The 27340-nt window shown below is 42.2% G+C and overlaps 1 protein-coding gene across 3 annotated transcripts in view; it reads left to right on the top strand.

The window, feature by feature from the left end:
• ARHGAP24 (Rho GTPase activating protein 24) overlaps positions 1-26846 on the top strand; it is a 164862-nt gene extending 138016 nt beyond the window's left edge. For 2 of the 3 annotated variants that reach the window (XM_031066440.1, XM_031066441.1), the window contains 6 exons: positions 8276-8483; positions 18821-18953; positions 19718-19791; positions 20206-20327; positions 22889-23960; positions 26114-26846. In XM_031066440.1, the coding sequence (XP_030922300.1) occupies positions 8276-8483; positions 18821-18953; positions 19718-19791; positions 20206-20327; positions 22889-23960; positions 26114-26357 (1853 nt within the window). In that variant the 3' untranslated portion in view covers positions 26358-26846. Of the gene's footprint in view, positions 1-653; positions 850-8275; positions 8484-18820; positions 18954-19717; positions 19792-20205; positions 20328-22888; positions 23961-26113 lie in introns of those variants that run through there. The other variant, XM_005418109.3, reaches the window with a different exon arrangement.
• Positions 26847-27340: the final 494 nt, after the last annotated feature.

The following is a 27340-nucleotide window of genomic DNA, read 5'->3' as shown; positions in this document are numbered from 1 at the left end:
GGGCTCCCGGCCGGCAAGGATGCGCCGCTGCCGCATCTGACGCGCCTCTCCCGGGAGAGCTCCCGGTAGTTGGAAGGCAATAAAACAAGCGAGAAGCCCGTGAGAGCATCACACGAGGAGCTGGCCGTATAAAAGGACTTTTGGGAGGAATCTGGTACGGACAAAGAGCCTTTCGGGAGAAGGGACTGTTATTTTTGCTTCTTGGTTGTGGAAATAAAGGGTGCCAGAGACGAGTGCTGTATCCTGAAGGATTCTGCCGTGGCCTTTTTGGTATTGTTCTTCTCTTTCCCCTTGCACACTGCACAGTGCTGAGCTTTTGCTGTGGAATTAGAGTCTCTGGCGCTCAGCCTCCTGTTCCAGCCGGGAGGAAGAGGTCTTTCTCCCGTCCATCTGTGCAGGCACTTTTTTTGAATGGAAGATACATATTTTTGCTGAAACTCTTTTGTTGTGACATTGCATAATAGGCAGTTGTCTCACTGCAGGAAATAAAAGAAACTAAGGGAAATAGATGGAAAAAAATTGTTCCCCAAAGCAAAACTGAAGCAGGGAAGAGAACATCGAGATCGTTTCAAGCCCTGCCCAAGATCTAGAAGACCACAAATCTCCTAGCTCCAGAGGAAAATACACTATTACAAAAACTCCTCAGCAGTCAGTAGCGATGATTAATTGTGGTGTTTTGTCTGGATGCTGCTGGTGAAGGAGAGCTTTGGAGGGACGTGGGGGCTCTGGCCTGTATGATGCCTGAAGACAGGAATGCTGGAGTCCGCAGCCCAGGTGCCTTAGCAGCAGCTCCCTTCATTCCCAAAACTACTTACAGGAGAATTAAGCGGTGCTTTAGTTTCCGCAAAGGTAGGTGTGCTCTGTGCTTTGCTCTGCTGGGCTGGTGAGGCCGTGGCTTCTGAGAAGGCAAGGGGGCTCTGTGTGCAGGGGCAGATGAGAGCACCCAAATAAAAGGCATTAAACAATGCAGATGCCAACATTCCACGAATGATTTATTTACTCCTTTGTTCGTTTGTTTGTAGCTGGCTACAGATACTGTCTCCTCTACATAATAGCCCATGAATGCAGGAACGAGGTGGAATGAGACAAGATCATTGCAGTGCCTCTGAGCAGAATTGAGTGAGAACACCGAGGGAATTAGACCTGTGATGCTCTGAGTTGCTTGTTTGGCAGAACATCAGGAAAGAGAGTTAATATTTGCATTTTGTTTGTGTGGGATGATGGAGGGAGAAGAGAGGGAGCAAAGCAAGGTGAACAATGTTTATCTGTGCAGAAGCTTGAGTCCTTGAATTCAGAGGTTTCTGATGGAATGAAGTGTAGCTCTACAATGCACTGTCCTGGTGCAAGGGCTGCATTGCCGCTTCATCGTGCTGCCCTGCAGCCTGCATTTGCCTTTTCACCTGCTGCATTTTATAGCCAGTTTTGTTTTGCATTGCACATACCCCTGTAGAAGCAGAGCATGGAAATACTCGGGGTAAGAGGGCAAAGAGGAGACTGGATGTCATAATATGTCAGCTGAAAGCACTGGAAGGGAAACACATGTCTGAAACAGAGATACAACGAGGGATAGTAAGGTGCTAGGGCACTTGGGATGGGTGGGGAGAAACTGTTTCCATGACAAGGACAAAAACTTTGTGTGGAGGGAAAAAGAGGATGGATATTAGTGCTGTTTTAAAAGCTCTGCTGGACTGAGAAATCCAAGTGAAAGGGCTACATTGTCATGTTCTTCTGACGCATGAGAAATTATTTTATGAATTTTACAAATAATATGTACAAATTATGCAAATTCTGTTGCCTTCTTCTGCTGCTGCTTCCTCAGCTGTTGCCCCCTGCTGCCATTTGCCCTTTTGCAGGAGCAGGCAGCTCTTTGCTCCCAAGCCTCAGCAGCAGTGGAGTGACATCATTGCTTTCGAGAGTTGGCGAGCAGGCAGTCAGGGGCGATGTCTTGGAAGGAAGGATCGCAGCCAGCGAGGGGCTCACTGCAGAACTGCTGCAGAGATCAGCTATCACATGCAGCTGAGGTAGCACTGGGAGCTGCTTGTTCCCCTGTACCCTCCTCCCCAAGGCCCTTGGTGGCTGGAGTTCAGTCCTGCTGGAGGCTGCCCAGGAGGATGTGCGTGTGTGTTGCATTTCAAGGTGTTGGTGTGAATTAGAGCTGCCTGTGCCCCGTTTATGCCCTTAACTATTTTGAGAAATGCTTGGAAGTTGAATAAAGGATTAACTGATAATTTTGCAGACAGCTGCCTTTGTGCCTGGGTACAAGAGCTTCAGCTGTTGATTCTTCCCCCATATGTTCTGATACAGAAACTCTCCATGCCTAAAACTCCCAAGTGAAGCAGCTGCACTTGGGGCATAGGACAGTGATGGAGGTGATGCTGCTAATTTGCTTTCCTCTATGTAAAATTTGTTTTGGTTGCTTTCTTAGATACATTTTCTGTCAAGGCTCCTAGATCAGAGCTGTGGAGTGCTGGGGCATGTGTTTAACTTGATGCTTATCCCACTGAAGTCAACAGAAAGATTAACAGATATTAACTGGATTCAGTCAAGCCCTTACTGTGGTGGCACTGGCACATTAGGCTAACTACACTTGTCTTATTAATTGGTTTACTGAATTATTGCAACTTCATTTGCAGATTGTATACCTAAGTATAAAAAAAAGGCAAAATTAGCCTTCTGTAAACCTAATCCATAATTGCATAAAGCAGATCAATTAGATCTAAGCTGTGCAACATGATGCAGAAAATAAAATGAGCAGGGAAAAAGCACTGGCTAGTCATGGGAAGATGTGTAAGAGAATCATGACATCATCTTCACCAATGACATCAGGTATAGAACTCCTCCTGGAAATCCAGATCAAAGTTCCATTGTGGTTGGCACCAGAAAATTAGATGCCAGACTTTTGGGGTGTGGGAGTCACATCATAGGAGAAGTCAAAGTTCAAAGGGCAGCATCTGAACAGAGACAGAGGCAAACATCTTTAAACTGCAGTTTGAAGCAGATGCTCTCTGTTTAAGTACCACCACAAGAACTTCCATAGAGAATGTGCAAGGTCAGTGGAGAAAGCAGTATCTGAGGAGGCATGTAATGTTGAGAACATTCAATAATGCGGTGAATTTGGGCAGACAGAGTTGTGGAGAAGGGGGTGGCATTGACTGTGGCCAGAGAAATAGTGCAGGCTCTGATGTGATCAACTGTGACAAGTTCCTGGTGATGTGTTTCAAGATTGTCTCCTTTCCCTTCCTGTATCTAATGCTGCTCTTGTATCAGAGTTGGTTTTGCAAGCAGATTATTGGGGTGTGCATATGTTCTAAACTCCAGGGTGGGAGTTTATCTTACTTTCTCTACTGCCAGCATCACACTGAGTGTGGGGTTGGGAGAAGTCTTGAAGAGAAGAAAATTATTCAGGCAGGAACAAAATTCTGCTGCCACTGGTTTTGGTGGGGTTTTTCCTCTCCTGTACTTTACAAAATTCTGTAGAGAAGAAGAAAATACTTCCTGTCTTTGATCCACTCAAAACAGCCCATACTGCTGGAGAACATCTGAGCAGAGAGGTGATGGAAAATAATGATTAAAAGCTCTTTACTAGGTGTTACGTGGTCATGAAAGCCACTTCTTTGTGGTATTGCAGGACCTTTGTTCCCAGCCCCACTGCTGGAAGCCATTCATCTGATCTCTTATTTTCTGTCAATGAATTACTGAAGAAGAATTAAGAGCTGTTCAAAAATTCCCATCCAGATTCTAAGCTGAGATCAGTTCCTTTAACCTTAACTGACCCTTTCTGATCAGTACAGCCCGTGAAACCAGAACTTGTTTTGCAAGCACCAGGCTCCCTCGATCCTTCGCTGCACACGTACAGGTATGGGCCATCTATGAAAACATCAGCCCTCAGTGCCTTTTGCTGTCTGAAACCTTCTGGCTCACTGAATGTGTGTGCTGTGGTGGATCTAGAGTGGCAGGTGGCCTTTTTTGAGATATTCCTTATTTTAAGCCATTCCTTACAGGAGAATGGCCCCCTAGATTTTTCTCCTTTTTTCCTCCTGAATTAGAAGTCCATGGACTTTAGATGTGATGCCTGCCTGTGTTCAGTTAGCTGAGGAAATCATTGACTAATAGCATTCTTAGATTTTAAAGCCATACTCTAATTGTGACTGTGTACCATGAAAAATAACCACAGTGCTTCCACAGCTCCTGAAGACACATGCAGAATTTGCATACAGCACTGTGGTGTTTTTCATGAGGTTTTTGGGTATCTGTTAAGCATGGAAACCCAGTTTCTCAAAGTGTTTACAAAACTTGTGCCACGGGAATGTTCTAGTTAATGAGTAACTGCTCAGCATGCCCTTTACCAGCATGTGATTTTCCTCTTTGATGTTATGCGTGATCTTGGCTTAATTGGATATAGCTTTACAGACCCGCAAGGGCTCTCTGAAAAAGCAGTTCTGCTGATTAAATCTAATGACTGGTCAGAACTGGATGCTGTGCATTTCCCTGCCTTCCACCAGCTGTGGGGAAGCCAAACCAGTGCTATTCTGAATCTCATGGTTTCTTGTTGATTTGTTTCTCCTCTAGTACCCTATCCCAAGGATAAACCAAGGCACAGATAGATCAGCTCTTGTGTATCTGTGTATTTCTGGATTTTGAAGACATTGAGATTTAGGAGCCACTTGAGTTTGGATTAGAACATGAGTTATGAGGGCTCTCTTCTACTTCCTTCTCCAACAGAGATGTTCTTGTTTAGTTACTGTAGTGGAAATTTACTCCTAAGAAACAGCATTTGAGATTATCTCAGTGATTTTGGTTATAATCTAGTCTCCATAGCTTGGACTGTCTTTTCCTTTCTTCTTTGTAAAGGAGGGGCAAGTAGTTACCCATTACAGCTGATAGTGTTCATCATTTTCTCTGCCAAACATAATGGAACTGCAGTTTTCACAGGAATACCTTTGCTTCCAAATAGTCAACCCCTTAAGGCTTGTGGACTGTTCATCTGCAGCATCTCTGTAGCAGTTTTAGCTGTGGCATGAGAGGGGATGAAAGCATTAGAGAGGGGCAGTGGGAGAAGGTATGCCTTGCCCAGGAGACACCAGAAGGATGATGAGGCAGGTAGAAGACATGGCAACATGATGTGGGAGCAGAGTTGTCATGTTTCTGTCCCTTCTGCCCCTGGCAACAGAGAGTGCCTTTGCCATAAGGCATCAGCAAGTCTGTAACTTAAGTCAATATTTGTACAGGCTTATCGCGACTGATTCATTTCATGGCCAAGTGCTGCCTGGTGCAGTGTTCCATGTTTGTTAGGTGGAGGAAATGCTTCCTTTGGAGAATCTTGTTCAGCCTACACTTAGACACCAACCCAAGTCTTCCTGAGATTAATTCCAGTGCCAAACAAATTGAAAAATAGTGTTTAATTCCAGTTACAGACATCTTAGTGCTTTCTGGTTCCCACCTGTTTTCACTACATTTGTGTTGTGGTGTATCAGCAATTTATAATAATACAGTAAGGGATTTTGCTCTCACTGCACAAAATGCCCTTATTCTGATTTTATGCATTATCTGTTAGATGTGCTTTGAAAACCAGTTTTAAAATGAACAAAAAAAAAGGCAGCATCAAAAAATGTTTTAATAGAAAGTGATGTATTTTGACTGCAGTGTCATTACTAATAGGAGTTCCAAAGCACTCTGGTCTAAGAACTTACTCTCTCCTACAAATGGAAGCTGCAATATGCACATTACTGATTAAAGAAAGTTAGCATGGTGAGAAGAAGGTATAACCAGTAGCAGAAAGCTTATTCCTGCTAATTGTACTGTCAGCGGGCATGAAGTGTAGTTATGCGTACATTCTGGTATAATTTGAATATCCTATCATATTTTGTTTGAAAAGAGGCAAAATCTTGTGTTTAAAACCAGGAAATCTCATGCGTTCTTGCAAGGAGGCTTAGGCAGTATGTTCATAGGGCAAACTGGAGTAGGATGGCCCAGTCTTGTACCTAAGAAGAAATAACCCCAGGGAAACAACTCTGGGGAAGGAACCTGGGTGTCCTGGGGGACAGAAAGCTGGACACAAGCCAGCAGTGGACCTGGCAGCAAGAAAGATTTGACAGCAGTCTGGGCAGTATCAGCAGAAGCAGAGCTAGCAGAAGGAGGAAGGTGATTAATGTCTTCTGCTTAACATTTTTTAGACCATATCCAAATATTGTATCGTTTAACAAACAAAAACCCATCAAACCCAGGAGGTGGAGATAATAAGTAATGTGAGTTGAGCAAAGGATCACTAAGGGGTTGGGGAGCTAGAGCACTTGCTCTTTGGGGAGACGCAGAGATAATGGAGCTCATTCAGCTGGGAGAAGGGACAGACTGGGGGGCACTGAAGTGCACCCTTCTCATGTATTAACAGCTTTGAAATCCCCAGAGTCTCATAATCACACAGATGCCTTAACTGACTTTCAGTGGACCTTCCTCCCTAATTCCCCTACTTTGAGGAGTGTGTAGCAAGTGGAAGGACTTGAGGATTTTCTTTGTGTCATCCAGCTGCAACTCTGAACTTGGAAAATTACAGGAAACACAAATTCTGTTAATACTCCTCCCATTCCCGTAGTCAGTTTTTAGGAGTTTAGGAAGATATGCAATAATTAAGAAAACATACTTAGCATACTTAACTCCTTTGCCCACCTCAAGGCCCCAAACTTTGTGGATGCTACTTCTGTCAATATTCTTCTAAGCTTGACTCTGAAATTGCAAAAATTCCTTCTTTAACTGCTAATTGTTGGGCTCCGGGTTCTGTACAGCGTGTACAAAAGCAGTAATAGCAAGTGACTGTGTGATGTTCATTCCCCTTACCTACTGCTGGTTTTGGCATCCCTAAGTGTGGGTACCATGGAAATCACAAAATACACTGCTCTGCATCTCAGAGACTCTCTGCATGTCTTAGCAGGACATCATTTACTCTCTCCAGTTACTTCCTCTGCTACAGTAAAAATAATTGCTTGTAACTACCAACCTCAGACCTTCCATCTGGGTAACTTGAGACCTGTCCTACATCTTTAAGCATTTGCAAGGCAGCTGTCCTACCTACAACTGAGGTGTAAGTTACCTTTTTGTTAAAGGAAAAATGTACACATGAAAGGTTACCCCGATGGATGCTTCAATCTGAATTGAAATGTCAGGGTGAATTAAGTTCTTAGGTCAAAAGCAAAAGCTGTCTAGCTCAATTTTGGTCTTTTATTAGAAAAAGCAAACCAAAACAGTGATGTTTTTCTTGTTGAATATTTTATATTTTTAAACCAGCAGGAACAGTGTGCTCAGTGAATGGCACAATTTACTGCCTCTTTTTTTTTAATACTTTATAGTGTACATCATTGCATACGCAGAGTAGTCATTTGGTCTTTAATTTCTGATCGTGACTGCCTTAGAACTATTCATTGTCTTGCTATATATAGAAATTGAATTGCCTTCCTTCAGCCCTAGTACTGTTCAGCAAGTGGTGATCTCAAGAGAGAGCTTCCAGCACGGATGACATGCCTGAACATTATTGTGCTGCTCTGCACTTTGAAAGGAGAGGCAAAAGAAGCTGTAAAGAGTAGCTGTCGTTCCAGTGGTAGCACTGGTACCCTCAGATCAGAGTTGAAATTAATTCTGTCAAAAAACCTCCATTTTCTTCTGAGCTTAAGGATGAATTCAGGTTTCCTGCAGTTCATCTGGCATATTTCACCTTTCATGTCAGGAACTTCTTTTCATATACACAAAATTTATTACTGCTAAAGCAGATGGTTATAATGCAGTTGGTAATACATAGTGGATTTATCATTGTCTATTTGGAGAACAAAATAGTAATTTCATTTAGTAGCAACAAAATTCTGAGTTATAAATATTTTTCCCTCCATGTGTACAGATGATGTTTACATGTCTTTGGAACTGATACAGGAGGTACTTAATAATTAGGCATTAACCAAAAAAAGATGGAGATATGAATCACTTTTGAATCAGAAGTTTTATGACAGAAAATCCTGTTTGTGTTATTTCTGTGTTTTCTGTGCCTGTGGTCTCGCAAATAATGTAGTGTTTTATTTTAAATAATGTTTTTGAGCATTGTTGGAAAATATGTCAGCACTGTATTTTTGTAAGAGTGTCAATGGTGAAACGAGCATTCTGTCCTTAAAAAAGGAGTATGTTAATTGTCCAGGCATTTAAATGACCTGCAAATTGCGTGGCTCGTAACAGAAGGGTGGACTCCTCAGATGTGTTTGTGATGCTCAGCTGAGTCCAGGCTCTGTTTTTGGTGCAGGTATTTTTGGGCAGAAGCTGGAAGACACTGTGCGGTACGAGAAGCGCTATGGGAACCGCCTGGCTCCCATGCTGGTGGAGCAGTGCGTGGACTTCATCCGCCAGCGGGGGCTGAAGGAGGAGGGCCTTTTCCGACTGCCTGGGCAGGCTAATCTCGTCAAGGAGCTCCAGGATGCCTTTGACTGTGGAGAAAAGCCCTCTTTTGACAGGTAAAACCCTGCAGCTGTTCCCCACGCCCTGCAGCCCAGGCAGGGCACGGTGTGCAGGGCTGGCTGACCCACAGTGCTGTAAAACACATGGCAGCAGCAGACAGAATGACATGTTTTTGTAGGTTTCTCTGTGTGTTTCCCATTACTGCTCTGAAATGTCTTCTTTTTTGTTCTGACTTTGATGTCTGATTTCAAAGCGTTTCTGGAGAATTTCCTTTTGTGAAAAGTTGGTTAGGAGAAGTATTGCTAATGTTTTGGCTTAATCAAAAATATCTGGATTGCCTTGATCTTAATATCATTTGAAATGCAGTGGTGATGCTGGCATTTAGTCAGTTCCACAAAGGAAGAATTTCTGTTATCACCAGTCTCAGTGTGTTCTGTTACCTATAAAACTGACTGGAAGGGAAGATACTTTCATGCATTTCTTTATAATTTTGGGCCTTTGGTCTTAAAAGGAAAGTCGCTCTGACCATAAAAACAAACCTATGTGGTCTTGAGGGTCCAGGTCTGATTTGTGTTCCAGTATTTATGCAATTTTACAGAGTTAATGAGAGTTTCTGGGCCAAGGAAAACCTGGTCCTGTTCACACAGCTGGGTATGACTTTACTCTCCTGTAAGTAATTGTAGTCTCCTGTGATTTTTGTACTGTCTTCCTGTAAGTATTGGTGGCAGTAGTCGCATATCCAGAGTGTGCAATCAGAGAAACAGAACCAGTGCATTATGAGTGCTGCATGGACTTCTTAACTCTGACCAGAATTAGTATGACGGTCATGAAATTCCAATTGAAGAGACTGTTAAACAGTGGTTGTCCTCAGCATGTGCCCTAAGTGACGTCCACAAGTGACATCATACCCCCACAGTGGCAATGGCAGCTTCACTGCAGTTGTGGGCCCAATGGGAATTAGGAGGAAGAGGCAGATTGCATTTATTATGTGAGACCTTTATCTGATAGCAATCCGAGTAACAGGAAGGAAACTGTAGCTTGATCTTTTAGTGCAAAAACATGCCATAATTCAAACCTGATTGCTGGAAATCATTTAGGTGCCTCCATTCCCTGTTCCTGTGAAGTGAGCAGATTCATTAAGCTTGAAGGTTTGTGCATCAGATGCACAGAAGGCAGACACCTGTAATGTTCTTTCATCTCCAACAGTTTCCTCAGTCCTGACCCTCAGTTTAAAAGAAAATTTAAGAATTTATAATGTTCTGGAAAAGTGACTTGTCTTCCTATGAGGTTATTCGTTTCTTGTTTGAAGGTGAGTTAGGATAATTGATGAGTAAATGGCTTTATGGAGCCAGAGGACTGTGGGAAGTGACTGTGTTAGCTGATGAATGTTTATGGCATGCTCACTCACTGTTCAAACAGCATGAAGCTTATTTAAAAATGGTGAAGAAGCATCTACTGGGTATGTTTCCTTACTTGGACATTATGATAAATATTACTGATAATGTCTGTCTCTACCAAAGGGTATGCAAGTGGCAGAACCAAAAGGTTATTTTTTCTGTGCCTGTAAACCAAATAATTGTAGAGGAAATGCTTAAGAAAACAAGCCACCCTGAACTGTGGGAAGATGATGTACTGAACACCCCACTGAGAGGTACAGCTTGAAGGAAGTACACAAATTCTAACTGCTCCCAACAAATGAGACCAGGGCTCAGCCACACTAATTTTTTTTCAAGGTTATCTAGCAACATCTGTAGCACAGACTAATGAGCCCCATGAACAGGTATGCTGGCTGAGCTTTAGCAGATGAAAAGGAGAAGAGATTTTACATGCTACTGCTGTGAAGGATGCACATAATTTCTACTCTAGCAATTAGAAACAGCAGCAGGAGCTGCCTATAAATCGCTGGTCCTGCAGTTCTGCTTCTGAAGCTCAGAATTTCTAGAACACTGACCTTGTACGTCCCCATGTCTTGCACAGGGTGCTTTTCCTGTTTACTTTTTCACATTTGAGTTTGGAGAGGTGTGATTCAGGTGTAGCAGTGGTTCAGAAGTCAGGCATAAACTGCTCTGATCTGTGAATCGTTTCCATTGGGCATCTGCTTTTTCCCCCCAGCCTGTTGTTCCATTTGTAAACTCTTGAGGTGAAGTTCATTTCACAGTAGTGCCTGTGAGTAGAGTACCTGTGTGATGACCTTGGTTTGGGGTAACTTTTCATTGTGCTGAACAGCAGCATGGGCTCTGGGTTTGATGCAGCCTGTTTGGTAAGCTGAGCTCTTGGAAAGTGGCCACAGTAGTACAGAGTGCTGTAGAGAAAGAAAAAAACACATACATTAGGCATCCATGCTCATTTTTTCTTGTGAACCTCTAGGTCCACTGTGTTTAATCTGCAATTAATTACATGTTATTATTAGCCAAAAGTCCCATCATGCAAAATCCACCCAGGTTCTCTCTATTAATTTACATCAATAGTAATAGATATTTTTGCAGTTGGAGCAGAGCTGACATTTTTGTTCCTCGGGCATGGAACACAATGGAATACAGGTCACACTTCCATAGCGGTGCTGGGTCACTGGCTCTGACAGGGAGAAAGACTGGCTGCTGTCATCAGTGTTGGAACTAACACAAAGAGCTGCTGTTTGAGGAGTTTGCCACTTTCTGTACTCACATTTTTTTCCATGTTCAAGTGCATGTTAGTCAGACAAACACTTCAGAACACGTGAGACACGTTGAAATATATGTGTAGGCTTTCTTTGTGTGACAAATTGCTATTAAATAATTCTTCTCTTTATGCCTTCATAGCTGATTCAGTAAAATATGTACCGTAGAATTAAAAACAAAACCAAAAGTAAGGTCATACACCCATGGTTAGTACTCCTTTAGAAGGTCATCTGTGTTTTAAGATGGTTGCACACCTCATCACGCTGGTGTTGGAAGATGGAGTTCAGAGGCACAGATCTGCTCTTTGCCCAGAGCTGCCATCCACAGTTCTGTGGAGCCACTGTCCTTCTTTGCCCCCTTTTGCCTTCCTGTCTACAGCCCCCTGGCAGAGAAGACCATGGAGCAAGCACAACCAGAGCAATTAAATCAAATTAGAAACAAAAAGGGGAACAGCTTCACTCAAAAGAAAATGCAGCCATATTTTGAAACATATAAAACATATCTGAGAAATGGTTGCTGTCATGTGAGTTAGGACTAGGTATTCCAATACTGAAGTCAGTTATAAAAAACATAGTGGAAAGAACCTCCACTTATTAATTTTGATCTTGATCTTATAGTTGGAATAAGATGTTGCTGAAGAATTTTGTATGAGAATGGAACACGCGTTTAAAAATTTTCAATCTCATGGACTGTATCTGATCTGAAACATCCAAGACCCCAGGCCCCCTCTTAAAAAACTGGAACACCTTCATTTCTTGATGATCAGTATTGGAAAGGTGAGGTGCAGCTGCTGCAGCTGAAAACTGCTGAGGCCTTTCGTATGATGAAAAACGCAACACTTCAAAATCGTGTGTCAGTTTAGAAACAAAAATCAATAAATACCTCACTCCCTCTGAATGTATCTGCACATATTGTGAAACTTGCTCTAAGGAACTAGCTGTGCAATTAGGCAATCACTCATGCTTGCTACTATTTGAAATATCCTTGGTATTTCCAGTACAGCTCCACCTCTGTGTAAAATTGCCTCCTCCAGGGAATCCATTTTCTTCCCCCTTGGGTTATTTGCTTCTCTCTTCTTGTGTGTGTGGCTTATGTTTTACTTATAAAGTCCCTCATGTCCTTTACAAATCATACATTTGTAATGACACAAAGTGAATTATGACCATTTGTTCTGTGAAATTACCACAGAGAATATGGCACTGCATAAGGAAAATTGCATAAGAATTTGTTCTCCAGTTTTTACCTCGGAGGGGTAAAAATTGGATTTCTTTTTCCATATTGCCTCTTTTCCTCTGCTGTTCATCACAATTACTCCCAGATGACATGTGAGATAAGATTGCTCAGGGAGAAAAAATATTTGAAATGTCACTGAAACAAATATTAATAAAAAAATTAATGTGATTGATGTATGTGGCTTGGATTTTCATAACTATTACTGATGAACATAGTTCAGTGGTTCAGAGAGTTTAAAAGTTACATAGCTCACCCGCCAGCATTTGCGTGCATGCACAAGAGAGAAGGAGAGCACATAAATGCATATCTAGCAAATCAAAATCCCTAATACATTCTCTTATGAGTATGAATTGCTCTAAAAAAGGAACAAAATGTTACTGCTCTGGTCACCATTGCAGTCAGCTCAGAAAAAGGTACCTAAGTTGGTAGTATGTGATAGCTGGCAAGTGCTTATTCACTGGAGCCAAATAATCCAAAATGTAAAGCTGCACTGTTCTGAGGCATTTAATCACTGGGATTGTTGAAGCAAAATAAGACAGTGACAAGGATGAGGTGACAAGGAGCACATGCACAATTCTTTTTCTTCTCCAGAGGAGGAGAAAAATTTTAAAAGAATGTTTTAAAGTTTTGGTGAATGCTGGAAGATGGGACATGTCTCATTTGGGCTGCAGTCTGCATTGGCACTGCACAGATGGCAAGCAGAAAACACTGGTTGTAAAAATTGTTCTTTGTTTTTCAGATCCAAGCCTGTACATAAGAATTTGTTTAGAAGTAGATAGTTTCTCACAAAGAAGGGCCTTCATATGCCTTCCTACTGGCAAAGTGCAATAATCCCTTAAACTCCACATTTTTATGTGAAATGAAGTCTTTACTCAAAAGCTTGTTCCTGCCAAACACAAATGGCCTTAGGCCTGTGAAAATTCCTGTTTGTTTCTGCTGGTTCCAGCCTTTCTTCCCTGATCCTCTCAATCTGCTCATCAGCTATGCCTCTGGATCCACTTCCATGTCCTTTCCAGTTCCAGCCCTTATTCTAACCAGCTAACAGAAATAATCACTGCATATGGCACAACTTAAAGACCTAGTCTAGCAATTAAATACTCATTAAGAGATACATCTAGTGTGATGCAAGGGTCATTAAATTAGTTTAATTGGTGTCCTGTTGTGTTTTTAGTTGGGTTTGGTGTCCTCAGAGTGTTTTTAGTTACTGGCAGTGAATGAACATTTGTAGTAACTTCGCATAAATTTCAGTTTCAGAAATGGTTGGTTTGTCAGCTCTGATTAAAAAAAAAAGAGAAGCCAGCTATGTATTTCATTTGCCAGTGACCAATGATTTCTTCGAGGGCCATGGTCACCTTTAAGAAAGGATGACATCTTGTTACCATGTGCAATGTCTGAGAGAGTGTTTTTTTCAAGCATTCTTGAAAAAAACGAGTAGCAAAATTGGTAGCTTTCTCTTCCAGTAAACAAGAACAGGTAGGTTATTTGTTGTGGGTTTCCATGATTTTACATATGCTTGCAATCCCTGAAAAATACTGGAGAAACTTAACAGTTTTTCTGAACAATCTATCAAGAGAAAATAATTACCAGTATATTCAGTGGAGCTGGTAGATCTTTTTCCTAGAGGAAACCCAGGTGTTTCTTAGACCTCTGCCCACCTTACCTGAAAGCTCTTGTGTCTCTTTAAGGATCTGTATTTTTTGAAGTAATTTTTAACATCCTTCCCCATGGAGTTTGTCTTTTTCCTTGTCCTAAATTGCTGTCTTCATTGCTGTTTTTAAAGCCTTTATAAAACTGCATAAATTGGCTGCTGTTGCAATTAGTGCAGTTGGTACCTAACTCAGAAATGGAGTCTGCCAGTCTTCACTATTCCTTGTGGACCGTGGAAGGTAGCATGCTTTGTAAAAATGGTGGGCACCGGGACAAAGGAGCAGGATAGGTTTGGTTTATTTCTCTGTCTAAACCATAAACAAGAATAGAAATCAGTTGTTAACTTATACTAGAGCCAGACTGGTAAATGCTTTCATATATGCTTCACAAGGTGTAGGCAAAATTTAATCTGGTATTTAAATGAAGCACAGCACTGCTGGTACCTAGATCTCTACATTATGTAGGAAAATTATATAGAGTAATGCTTTGAAAATACCCACACAGAGGAAGAAAAATCACATAGCACATTAAGTTAACCTGACCTTTGAATTTCTGGACCAAAGCCTGTCTCCCAAAATCAGTCAAACTGGTACACAAAATGTAATGTTCTCCTTTGTTTTATTACCAGGACTCCTAAATTGAATTATAGCCTTGCAGCTTATTGTTCCCTACTGTTTGTTCTTCATGCAAACTGTTTATGTGCCATCATGATCTAGAGCTATTTTTGGCAGGGCATTAATCTTTTTGTAATGTGACCTTGCCTTGTTAATACTTCCTCTCGCGGAGTTTACGAGGGGCTTGTTGGCTTTGTGCTTGGAGCGCTGACTGCAGCTCTCTGAGCACAGTCTGCTGCTCTGAGTGTGAGGGCTCTGCCTGGATTTCTGGTGACCTGCTGGGCTTCAGGCACATTGTTTATGGTAGAGGGAGTGAAAATCTGCAGGGAGTGTAATCGGTCTGACATGCACTTCCATGGTGTCTGTGGTATCACAAAGGAAAGTGCTGTCAAAACAGCAACGCCATGAGAGATATTACTGACAAAGTTCAGATGAATGGGGCTTTGAGTATGATGACTAAGGAGAGGCTGGGACACGTTTGCATTTGTCATGCCTGTGCATGAACAGTGCTGGAGTGGGGGCATGCTCCTTTGGAAATGCCACCATGAATGCAGTATTAATCTTTCGGTGAGATAAGTCATCTTTCTCAGACCTCCCACCACAACATGCCAAAATAGCTGTTCCTCAGCTTGCTGCTGTTTTTTATGTTACATTAAATTCCCCACTTTGTGCTTCATCATTCCCATTTCAGCTCATAATTGTGCACTTGGAGAAAGGCTGCCTCAATTAATGAGAGTTGTTCCAATTTAGATAACAGAGGATTTTCTGCCAGAATTGACATCTTGTGTTTTAATAAAAATTAATGAATACTTCTAATCATGTTAATTATGAATGTGTAATCATAAAACACTTTGATATTACACAGTCAGATAGCAAAAGAAATATGATGATAGGTATAATCATTAAATTTCTGTAGCTGTAATGATTCTGGAATGTAGGCAAGGACAGTGCTCAAGGGGGAAATTCTGCCCTGTCTTAAGCTAATCAGTTGTAACTGAAAAAAGTCCATGAGGAAAAGGTCCTCCATAGGCCTGCAAAGATCCATGTTTTAAAAACTTCACCAGTTATCCTCAAGGCAGAGATCTAAGTGCTGTTTTTTGACTTAGACTGTCGATGGAACACTGTAGACTAAAAAGAGAAATAAATGCTCCCAGCCCTCCAGTTCAGCACTTGTTTGAAACCTACAGCTGTCCTCTGTGGCTGAAAAGTGTTTACTGGTATTTGTGGACTAAAACACCCAAAACACAGATGCATTAGGACTGGTGTTTGCCATTTTAAAATTTTCCCTTGTAATTTAAAACAAAAAGTGAAAAAAATAATACTACCTTGTAAGGTCTAAACAAGTCTCAGATTCTGAGAGACAGTCTTTTAGTTACATTATTTATAAAAATACCGACATTTTTTTACCCACAGTTGCACTCCAGAAAGTTACTAGCTTTTGTCTAAATGTTGATAAAGCAGAATTTAAAAATACAGTTCTTAAAGAGCTTGGCAAGCAGTATGTCTGTGTATGCAGGCTGTGTTTATTTTGTTTGTGCTGCCCAAATCTGTGTGGTGATTTCTGTACAGATAGATTAAATCTTAAGAAGTGGTCCAGTACCTTTAAGGGAAAAAAATAAAAAATGTTCCAAAATCTTACTTTGCGACCCCACCATCTCGTGGCAGCCTGTGGTATTGCCATAGAAAATAAGAATTGAAAAATTAGTTTAAAATATTGTATATGTGTATCTCTGCTGATTGTGACCTGGGTTTCTAATCCCATCTTATAAAACACCTTTCTGTATACTTGTAAATACAGCATGTGCTTCAGGAAGTTAATTTGAGAGCAACACATCCCAGTTTCCTTCCTCCTCACCATCCTGCCTCCCTGTTTCTCTCTCAGTTCTTCCATGGCAGACCCACAATTTTTGGCACTCTGCTTACCTCTCACAGTGATAACCTAACAGTACTTCACACCCCAAAAAGAAAGTTTAGAAATTGCATTAATTTTCAAGGCTTCTGTCCCCTTCTTCAGCCCTTTTTTATCCTTCAGCTGCTGTGCCCTCTAGGAACAAGTATTCCACAGCAAGGACTGGTGTGAAATTATTCTTACATACTACATGAAGCATGATCCTGGCAGTACAAAGAAGGGGAAGATATTACTGTAATCTCCTTACTGAGAGACCTATGTGCCAACTTCCAATTGTTCTTCAGTAATTTCCCTCACTTAACCTGTTTGATTCTTGTATTTTGGAAAGACCTCTCCAGTTTTATGCAAATAGACTCTGTAAAGAGGTGGTTAAGTCCTTCAGCAAGGTGTGAGGAGTTTCCTGGTTTAAATAAAAAAAGCAGTAATAATAAAATCTTCAGAAGGATGATCAATGCTGAGTTGAGATTAGATAGAGCAGAAAGCTAAGAGGCCAAATCTGAGCTAGCATTTGAAATCTCATTAAAGGGTACAACCAGACCTAGTTTCATGCTAGTAGTTCCCCACATCTGTTGTATATGTATCCAAAAAGTGTGGGGAGTAGGCAAACACTGTTTTGAATTCCAGCCACTCTACAACAGAGGGTTGCAATTAAGAGATTAGAATTTGAACTTTCTTTAAAAATGTGGGTTTGCATTAGTATGTTATAGAGTTTCTCTAGAAAACTCTTTTTGGAATTTGGTCTGGGAATTATTCATTTTGGAATTAGAAATGTTTTCTGCACATTCATTTTGAGGAGTTTAGTAGTAGTGAGCATTAAAACATATACAGTGCTTTATCATCTCTCTTCTTCTGACATACCACACCACATTACTCTACGGCTGTTCCCACCGTTCCTGTTAAGATTTAACTTAGTAAAAGCCATTACTGTTTTAACAGATTATTCCAAAATAATGATTAACATACCTCTGGCAAAGCTTAAGTACATCAAATACCAATGGCTGCCTTTGAGACGCTCTGAGTTTAAAAAAATACTCTGTGTGTGTCTTCAAAGAAAAATAAAATACATAATAATGCACCTTGTAGTCGTGTGTGCCTTTCCTGTTTCTTATTAATTAATGAGCAAAATTTAGTGCCCCCTGCTGCGATTTTTCAGAAATCAGAGAGAAAGATAGCAGCTTGCAGTACAATTCTTTATCTGAGCCAGGGTAAGCATGTAGAACATTCCAGTAAGGATTTGAATAAATGCCGGAGTAGCTAAACCCAGGGATGGAGCCAGACATAATGCAAGAGAGATTTCTTCATGATAACTTGTGCCTTACATCTAATTTCTACTTACTTATTTTTAGATAAGTACTGCTAAGTTAACAAGACTGTAATTTGCACACCACAGAAACATTGAAGCAAGTGTGATTGCATTGTCTGAACTTGTGAATGTGACCCTTCTCCCTGTGTTACTTTTAGTGTGCCTGATAAACAGCTGAGGCTCCTACTAGCTGTATCCAAAAAAAACCTCTTAAATTTCTGCAAATGCAGTTATGGGAGGCCCATGTTGCATCAGGCCTTTGACTGCTGGCCCTGTGCTGTTACCTGTGCTACAAGCATTCAGACATTTTCTGTTTGGTGCCTCAGCTTACTTGGTAGAGGATAGAGCTAAAACTCATTTCCCAGGGATTTGTGGTTCTGAGTGTAAAGTTTATCCAGGTTTTCAGTGTAAGAGTACAGCTAAAAGGCACAGTAGTCATTTAGTGGGATCCCATAGGAAAAAGACACATATCAGGGAAAAAGCTGTAATTCCAGTAGGTAGATTTCAACTAAATGCCTGTGGTGTATATGTTTCCTTTAAAACCTGCTTCTTGAATACTGGTAACAGGGGATGTGGTGATAAAATGGAGTTGAGACACACTGGGCATGTTTTGGGAGCTGGGGCCATCTCTAGTAGGAGAAAAATTCCCAGTGTGTAAATGCCTTGTTTCTAGCTCAGGTGAAAATTAAAAGTGTCATTTAGGATGAATTTTGCATGTCTGAAGGGAGATGCTTGTCAACAAGAGGCAGATCTATCTCCTCCATACCTGTCTCTGCAAACAGGGCCTTATGTGTAATTATTTATGGTAATAAATCACTAGAGTTGATAGATGTTTGCCTGTGGGTATCCTGAGTTCTTTATAGGACAAAAAAATCCAACAAAAACCAGATTACAGGTAGGGTTTGTAAATGTATATATTGGTGATGAGTAAAATGTGGGGTGGCAGTGGAAAAGTGGCAGGTTTTAGCTTGTCAGTCTCACAGCATCATCCTGATTCACATTAATGACTTCTTGTATTCCACCCCAACAGCAACACAGATGTGCACACCGTGGCTTCACTGCTCAAGCTGTACCTAAGGGAGCTCCCAGAACCAGTTGTACCATATGCAAAATATGAAGATTTTCTTTCCTGTGCCAAAATGCTCAGCAAGGAGGAAGAAACGGTGAGTTGGTAACTCAAGTAAGGTGAAATAAAAGGCTGATCCAGTTTTCAGGAGGAGAGAAGCTGGCAGTTGTCCTGATTTAAATGCGCATCTATTAATTGAAGCAGGTTTTGTATGAAAATTCTTGCCACCTGGATCCTTGGGAGTTCTAAAGAAAAGTGTGTACTGTAACCTTAGCTGTATTTATTGCATGTCACTGAATCCAGTTTAAGTAAACATCACCGTAAACTTCAATAGCTTCCATTTTGCACGGAAGAGATGTATATTTTCATGGAATAGACTCTGAACTGTAAGAGGAAGGGTCTTGATGGTTGCTGTTTAACTCTTGCTGTTAAATCAGGAGTCATTTATTAGTCAGAATCTACTATGGACCAGAACTGGGTAAAATAACCAAGTAGTTTCTTGTAGGAAATGCCAGCTAGTTCAAACCAGAACTGTTCCTGGAAGGCTTAGCCTTGTTATCAGCAGGAGGAATGGAGCTGCTGCTCAAAAAAAGAAAGAATTAAAGAAAAAGAAAAGACACGACGAAACCAAGATATTTATTTTCTTGTTTATTTTTTTCCAGAGTTAATCCATGTTAGCCTAATCCAAAATGGGTTCTACAAACTGTTTGTTCCTGATCATAACCTATATTTAATGCTGCAGTTTGTTGTGTGTGTCTGTTGTCTTGTAATTGGAATTGCTGACTTTTTTTTTTAAATCTCTGATAAAATATTAAAAAACTGTGCCTACTCACTCTTTATTTTTCCTTAAACCTCTTAAAGGGCCTGAAGGAACTGGTGAAGCAAGTGAAGAGCCTGCCAGCTGTCAATTACAATCTGCTGAAATACATCTGTAGGTAAGTGTTCTTGCAAGACTATCACAATGGTATTTTTAAGTGTGAGCTGACAGACAGACCTGTCTGTCTGTGTGCCCCGAAGGAAAAACATTACTCACACTTGGGTAACTGAGGACTGGAGAACTCAAGTGAAGGTACCAAAATGGTAGTTTACTGCATGACTAATTAGTAATTTGCTCTATCAAGATTGTGACTTTCTTTCATAAGCAGGCAAGGAGTGCAAGAAAGTAGAAGTGAATGTATTCTATCCTCTCGATAGGACCTTGTTTTTCCCATTTCTAACTGCAGTTATTGCTTTTGTTTGCATTTGGAATGCAATACTTAAACTATGTTAAGAAACAATCATGTGATTTGACTTTTTTTTTATAATTTTCCACCTTACATGTTCCTTAAGGACCTCTTTCTTCCCCACAGATTCCTTGATGAAGTGCAGTCATATTCAGGTGTAAACAAAATGAGTGTGCAAAACCTGGCTACAGTTTTTGGCCCCAACATCCTGCGCCCCAAAGTGGAAGATCCTCTGACTATCATGGAGGGTGAGCTTACTGTACATAACTTATAAGAGAAAAGAAAAAATGTCTTTAGGTTTATTACCAGCACATACCAGTCTGTGCAGTAAGTTCCATATATCTGTTATATAGAGACAGAAATTTTCAACCTGAATGAGCTTTTGGGTTAAATCGTGCAGGCTAGTGTGAAAGGTACTGAAATGTGCAGCATTGCAAGGAGACTGCATGAGATTGTTCTGCCTTGGCAGCTTCACTAAACATGGACCTTCTCTCTCAAAAATTCCTGCAAGCATGGCATGTTCTTAGTCAACACATGGAGTTGGAGTGCAGTTAATATTTCACCTGTGGTTCTTGAGGACAAGGAAGAGCTCAGGTTCACACTGCAGTGACCTGTGTAGAACCCCCCATGAGGCAGTTGTGTATTGCATGCCTTCCTGAACAGCAGGAATCAATTTACCAGATTGATTGCATGCTCTTATTTACAGCCATGTTCAGCTGTAGCATTTTGCTGTGATTAAGACAAAAATATGGATGTGACAATGTCCTCCTATGACTGACTTCCTTCTAGTCTTAATCTTTGTAACTTTAACTCTGCATGAAGTACATGATGCCTTTTCTGCCATCAAACATGTTTTGTTTAATGTGTAGGAATTACTAAGCTTTCTTGAAAATTAGGGCTGTACATAGACTATGCACCGAAAATCCAAAAAATACAGTTTTCATAATTTATTTGATACTGTATGGAATTATTCTTTCCCTGTGAGTATGATGCTTTTTCTCTTCCCAGATACAATTCCCTCTATACTTTGTTCATTCACTTGTTTTTCTGAAGCCTCACTTTTTCTTCTCCTTCTTTTTAATTCTTATGACAATGACCATGTTGCTGTGAACAGAAACATGGCATTTCCAAATCATGTATGAAATCTGTGAATACTGTCTGGAGCAGCTCTCCAGCCTGCTTATCAACAGCCCTAGAATTAAAATGATGGTGCCTGTTGCAGGAAACGGGATTGATTCTACGTTCTCTGTAGGAAAACACAAAACACTTTCTTAACTATAGAGAAATGGGTTTGACTAAACAGATTCATGACCTCTTCTAAGCATTACTGTAAGATTTGACATAAGACAGTGCTGATTTGCAATTGGACTACACATATTTAAATGTATAGGGACTTTGAACAAAGACTACACATTGACTGGTACTCACGGCCACCCTTTTTCATTTCTCTTTGCCTTTTGGAAGATTCAGAGTACTTTTCTTGCACAATTATTCAAAATAAAACATGCAGGTCTGGAGAATCATATTTTTATGATGGGGATGAGGAGTTGGTTTTGTTTGATTCAGCAGAGATTTCTTTCAGAATTCCAACCACAGGGAAATTTTTTTCCCTGTCAAATGCAGTCATAAAAGTTGCCTGAGGACAAAGCAATGTTTGTAGTTAAGTTCTGCACACAACAGGTAATGTTCTAAGAAGGAATGCAGCTGAGTGTGCCAGGGGATTAGCTAAGTGAATTTTCCTGCTACCTAGTTCTAAAGTATCATTTTGCCTCAGCAAACATACAAGTGAGAACAGCTAAAAAAGATACTGAGTACCCACATTGAATTGACTGTTGGTGTACGTGTATTTTAAAAGGATGGGATATAAAATCCAGGGTATTATAGAGAAGGTGATGTGAAATGATGTTTGCACAGTGGGAATTTATTGATTAGAAAAGCACAGCATGCCTCTCAAACCTTTTTAGCGGTTCAAAAATGAGGTGATTATTATAACTACCTTGACCTTGTTCCTGAAATATTCTTAATAAACCGTAATGAGGGACTGCTTAGCAAAATAGAGTTGCACATCTTTATCATGCCAAGTCCAGTTCTAAACGCTAGTGTGTAAATTACAGTGCAGTCAAGTGGTGTGCACACCAAGGGGCTGTTCTTTCAGAGGAGGGGTGGCCATCTATTACAGGAAGCAGCAAGCTGTGGTCCTGCATTACTTCCATAGTGTGCTATAATGTGGCATAGTTCTCTGGCTGTGTTTAACCACCATGGAGTGGTTAAATGCATTCACATTAAATTAATTCTGTCTCATTACTGCACCGTTTTGCTTCAGAAGACTATAACGTCTGTTCCAGCAGTGCAAATCCCTTGCCTGCCCATTTGCTGTTAAACTACCAGACATAAGTGCTGTGCCAGAATGAGACTTTGGTTTTAAAACGTTCACCACATTGAGTGGAAAGCCATCATTTAGAATGATGTTACTATGTTCTGCTTGTTATCTCTTCCTGTGGTCTTCATGGGATGCAGTTACTGTCATGGTAACAGCCTCTTTGCAAATGTTCCCATTGTTTTTAGGGGGTCTGTGAGGCCTTGCTGGCTTGGTGTGATGGAAGGAAGACATCATGCTGATGTGGCCCTGTAGCCAAGAGGCACTTCAGCCTTGTTAAACATTCGGGGTGTTACACAGATGGCTGCATTGTGTCAATGTTTGTATAAGCTCAATGTTTGCTAGGTATTTGTGGAATCTGGGAGATAAAATGTATTTATGCCTTAAATAAAACAGACCATTCACAACCACGTGCTTGGTGTCCCCTTTCAGGTACAGTAGTAGTCCAGCAGCTCATGTCAGTGATGATTAGCAAACATGAAGAGCTGTTTCCCAAGGATGTAGACCCTCAGATGGGACCTGAGGTGTGCAACAACAACAATGAAATTCCAAAGAAAACCACTGCAGGGCAGCTACAGAACAAAGAGAACAACAATACCAAGGAGACAGCAGTGAGGCGCTGCTCTTGGGACACACCTGAGTCTCCCCAAAGGGGAAGCATGGACTGTGAGTCTCCGACTGCTCTGCCAGGCAGCAAGACAAGCAGCCCAAGGAACAGCATCCAGAAACCAGATGTCACCAGGAGCCCGCCACTCATGGTGAAAAAAAATCCTGCTTTTAATAAAGGTAGCGGCATAGTCACCAACGGGTCCTTCAGCAGCTCCGTGGAGGGCCCGGAGAAGAGCCAGGCCGTGCCAAACTGCTCCCTGCAAGCCAGGAGAACGTCGTCCCTGAAGGGGCCGGTGACCAAGATGGGCACCCACAGCGTGCAGAACGGCGGGGTGCGCATGGGCGTGTCCAGCACGGACGGGCACAGCAACAGCCTGGGCAGCCGGAGCCCAGGCTGGGCGCCCAATGGCTACGTCACCCTCAGGGACAACAAGCAGAGGGAGCCCTCGGTGGCTGAGTCAGGCCAGCACAACAGGCTCTCCACCTACGACAATGTCCACCAGCAGTTCTCCATGGTGAACTCTGATGACAAGCAGAGTGTGGACAGTGCCACCTGGTCCACGTCCTCATGTGAAATATCCCTCCCGGAGCACTCCAACTCCTGTCGCTCATCCACCACCACCTGCCCTGAGCAGGACTTTTATGCGGGTAACTTCGAAGACTCTGTGCTAGATGGGCCACCCCACGAAGAGCTCTCTAACCCGGGTGACTTTGAGAACAAAAGTGACAGGAGGAGTGTGGGGGGCCACAGCAGCCGAGCCACCAGCAGCAGCGATAACAGTGAAACATTTGTGCCCAACAGTACCAACAACCACAGTGCTTTGCACAGCCTGGTGTCCAGCTTGAAGCAGGAAATGGCCAAGCAAAAACTAGAATATGAGACAAGGATAAAAAGGTAAGATGGTTCAGCGCTCTGCCATCTGACTCCCTCTTGCAGAGTAAACCCAAGTTTTTCCTCTCGTGAATTGCACTAAGCTGCAGTCACTGCTGTGTCACTCACTAGATACTTGCCAATGGTTTGTCATCTTTAGTGTTGACATTGCTTCAGTGATACTGTGATCCGGAGGAGTTTTTTTCAGAGCAGTTGTTTGCCATGGTTGTGACATGTTATCCTGTTGGTGTCAAAAGCAAAGCTAGAACATTGTGAGTGTCTGTATAAAATCTGATTAATAAAATCAGTAGCCCTCACAGTGTTTCCATTAGCTCTTGCCTATTCTCAAGAGAAAGGCAACTGAGTGTAACCTTTCAGTGAAAGCAATGTTGTGGCATATTCCACTTGTAGGTTTTGGGACTGGGGAGACTGCTGGACTCCTTTGCAGTCCTCATTCCTCTTGACAAAGTGCAGCATCTGTTCATCGTCCTGTCGTTGCTCCGCTGCTGAGCCTTTCCTTCAAAGCTCAGACCTGTTAAAAGAGGGCAAGGGAGGGAGGAGGGTGTCTTTATCTACAGATAGTGCAGACTCTGTTCATACAGAGCAATGTTGCTGGGGTGGGTGGTTGTAGAGATGAGTGAATAACCTCAAAGTCTGGGCTTAGCATTAATTAATGCACTCAGCAGTGAATGTGCTCTCTTTGTTACGAAGGTTCTTCAGTCAAGCTGTTCAGGACTTTCTGTTCTCACCTCTGTTACACAGCAGCTCTGTGCACTGGTACCTCTGGCACTGCAAGTCATAGATCACAGTGTGAGAGCTGCTGGCAACAGCAGCTGCCAGTCAAAGTGCAGCACGCAGGGTGTTGCAGTTTTTCACCTGCATCGCTCTTTCCAGCATAGTGTGCAGTGCAGTGAAGCAGTTCATGTACAGTTTAATATGTGTGCTCACTGTGTTTAGTACCACTAACATCATAGTAGGGTTTGGGTTGGAATGGACCTTACAGATCATCCAGTTCCAACCCCCTGCCATGGGCAGGCACACTTGCCACAAGACCAAATTGCTCAGAGGCCCATCCAGCCTGGCTTTGAGCACTGCCAGGGATGGGGTAGCCACAAGCCTCTCTGGCCAAGCTGTGCCAGTGCCTCAGTGCCGTCACAGTAAAGAATTTCCTCCAAACATCTCATCTAAACCTACTCTCTTCCAGTCTGAAGCCATTCCCTGTTGTCCTATCACTACACTTCCTGATGAAGGGTCCCTCTGTGAGATCCCCATGCAGCCTTCCCTTCACCAGGCTGAACAGCCCAAACTTTCTCAGCCTGTCTTTGTAGGGGAGGTGCTCCAGTCCTCTTATAACTCCATGGTCCTCCTCTGGACCTGCTCCAACAGGTCCATGTCCTCCTTATGCTGGGGGCACCAGAGCTGGGCACAGCACTCCAGGTGGGGTCTCACTAGAGCAGAGCAGAGGGGCAGAACCCCCTCCCTCACCCTGCTGCCCACACTGCTCTGCATGCAGCCAGGATACAACTGGCTTTCTGGGCTGTGGGCACACATGGCCAGCTCATGTTGAGTTTTTCATCAACCATCACTCCCAAGTCCTCCTCAGCAGGGCTGCTCTCGGTCTTTTCTCTGCCCAGCCTGTAGGTGTGCCTGGGGTTGCCATGGCACAGGTGTAGGACCTCGCTTTACTGAACTTCATGACAGCCATATTTACACATTCGTGCAGATCCATATTGGCAAATAAATGCAGCAGTCAGGTCAGCTGAAGAGAGGAGATTAGCAGTGAAACAAAGGCATTCAGGGCACTATTCTGACCTTGTGGGTGACACTACTGCAAGTAGCTGCAGCTGGGTGTCAACACTTCAGGAAGTAAAGGCAACAGTTAGCCTGTTCCTGGAGAACGAGATGGAGCTGTTTCCTTCTGTGGCTTTTGCTGTTCAAAGGCATTTTCTAAATAAGCTACCAGAGAGACAAAGGTATTTTTTAACAAACTGCCAAAGAGCTTGCCCTGTGAGAATAGTTCATGGATGAAGCCATGGTTTATAGATACACCCATCAGAAATTCAGTCTAAGCTTTAGAAATGAAAAGACATGTATGAATTTGTTGGTGGTGTGTGTTTCTGCTTGAGTGAGTGAGGAGTGCTGCTCAGGACCTGTCTGCTTTTATTTCCTTCATGCAGCCTGGAGCAGAGAAATCTCACCCTGGAGACTGAAATGATGGCCCTGCATGAAGAGCTGGATCAAGAGCGGAAGAAGTTCACAATGGTGGAAATCAAAATGCGTAACGCAGAGCGGGCAAAGGAGGATGCAGAGAAGAGGAATGATATGCTGCAGAAGGAAATGGAGCAGTTTTTCTCTACTTTTGGGGAATTGACAGTGGAGTCTCGCAGACCAGAAAGAGGCAACACCATCTGGATCCAGTGAGCTGTGGAAGCCTAGGCTGTGGGACTTGAGGAAGGGCTTGGGGGTATTATACTGTATCAGGTGGCTGGTCACCTGTCTGAGGCTAGTACTCAACAAAATGTTACAAACCCTTGAAGGAGGAAATCATACATACATTAAGCAGTCATATCTACAGTGTGTACTTACCAAGTTATACTCTTTGAATGCTTCATGAGACTACTGTCAAGTGTTACAACTGGATATGTGTATATAAATTTAAAAACCACCTTAGAGCAAGAGATGTATCTGAAGAAATATTTTAATGCGAGTCTTGTATTTAAACTGGTAAATTGAGATGTTGTTGCAATCAAGCTTTATATAAAGGCTTTTCTCCCTTGCACTTAACATAATAAGCTATTTTTGGCATTGTGTTACCATCAGCTTATTTTGTATATCAAATGTTTTTTTTTTGTTTTTGTTTTGTTACCCCTTTTGCTGGGGAGTGAAGATAAACAGATATGTTAAGGTAAATGTGTGGATGGTTAGCCCTGATTTGCGTCATTTCCAAACAGACAGCAGGATTGAGAAACTGAAATATGACTGAAGTATGCCATGGGAAAAATAAAGCAATACTACTTTCACAGAATTGATGGCCAGGGGACCAAGTTCCAGGGCACCCCATTGTTAAATAACAAGTGAGGATATGAAATCAGCCTAGACTGGGGACACTGACAGAGGGATAAACAGCTGCTTGTTTGGGAGCAAATGTGGGTGACTGAGTAAGAAGCTGGGGAGAGGGGAAAGGAGGACTTAAGGAGAAGTTCATCACATGACCAGAGTTTTTGGTGTGCCCTGAAGAAGCCCTGTGCCTGATCACTGCAGTTGAGAGCAGGGATATAAACCAGTTGTTCAGACCATGTTCGCATCTGACTTACCTCTGCACTCTGGGTGACGGTAAGTCCTTTTTGTAGTGCTGGTGAAGGGACACACAGGGAGGTTTAACTGGGGATTCTGGTAACCCTATT

Source organism: Geospiza fortis, unplaced genomic scaffold (assembly GCF_000277835.1).
Source record: "Geospiza fortis unplaced genomic scaffold, GeoFor_1.0 scaffold11, whole genome shotgun sequence".
Classification (NCBI taxonomy): Eukaryota; Metazoa; Chordata; class Aves; order Passeriformes; family Thraupidae; genus Geospiza; species Geospiza fortis.
The sequence above is the reverse complement of the archived record's forward strand: the minus strand, read 5'-3'. Positions and strand labels throughout refer to the sequence as shown.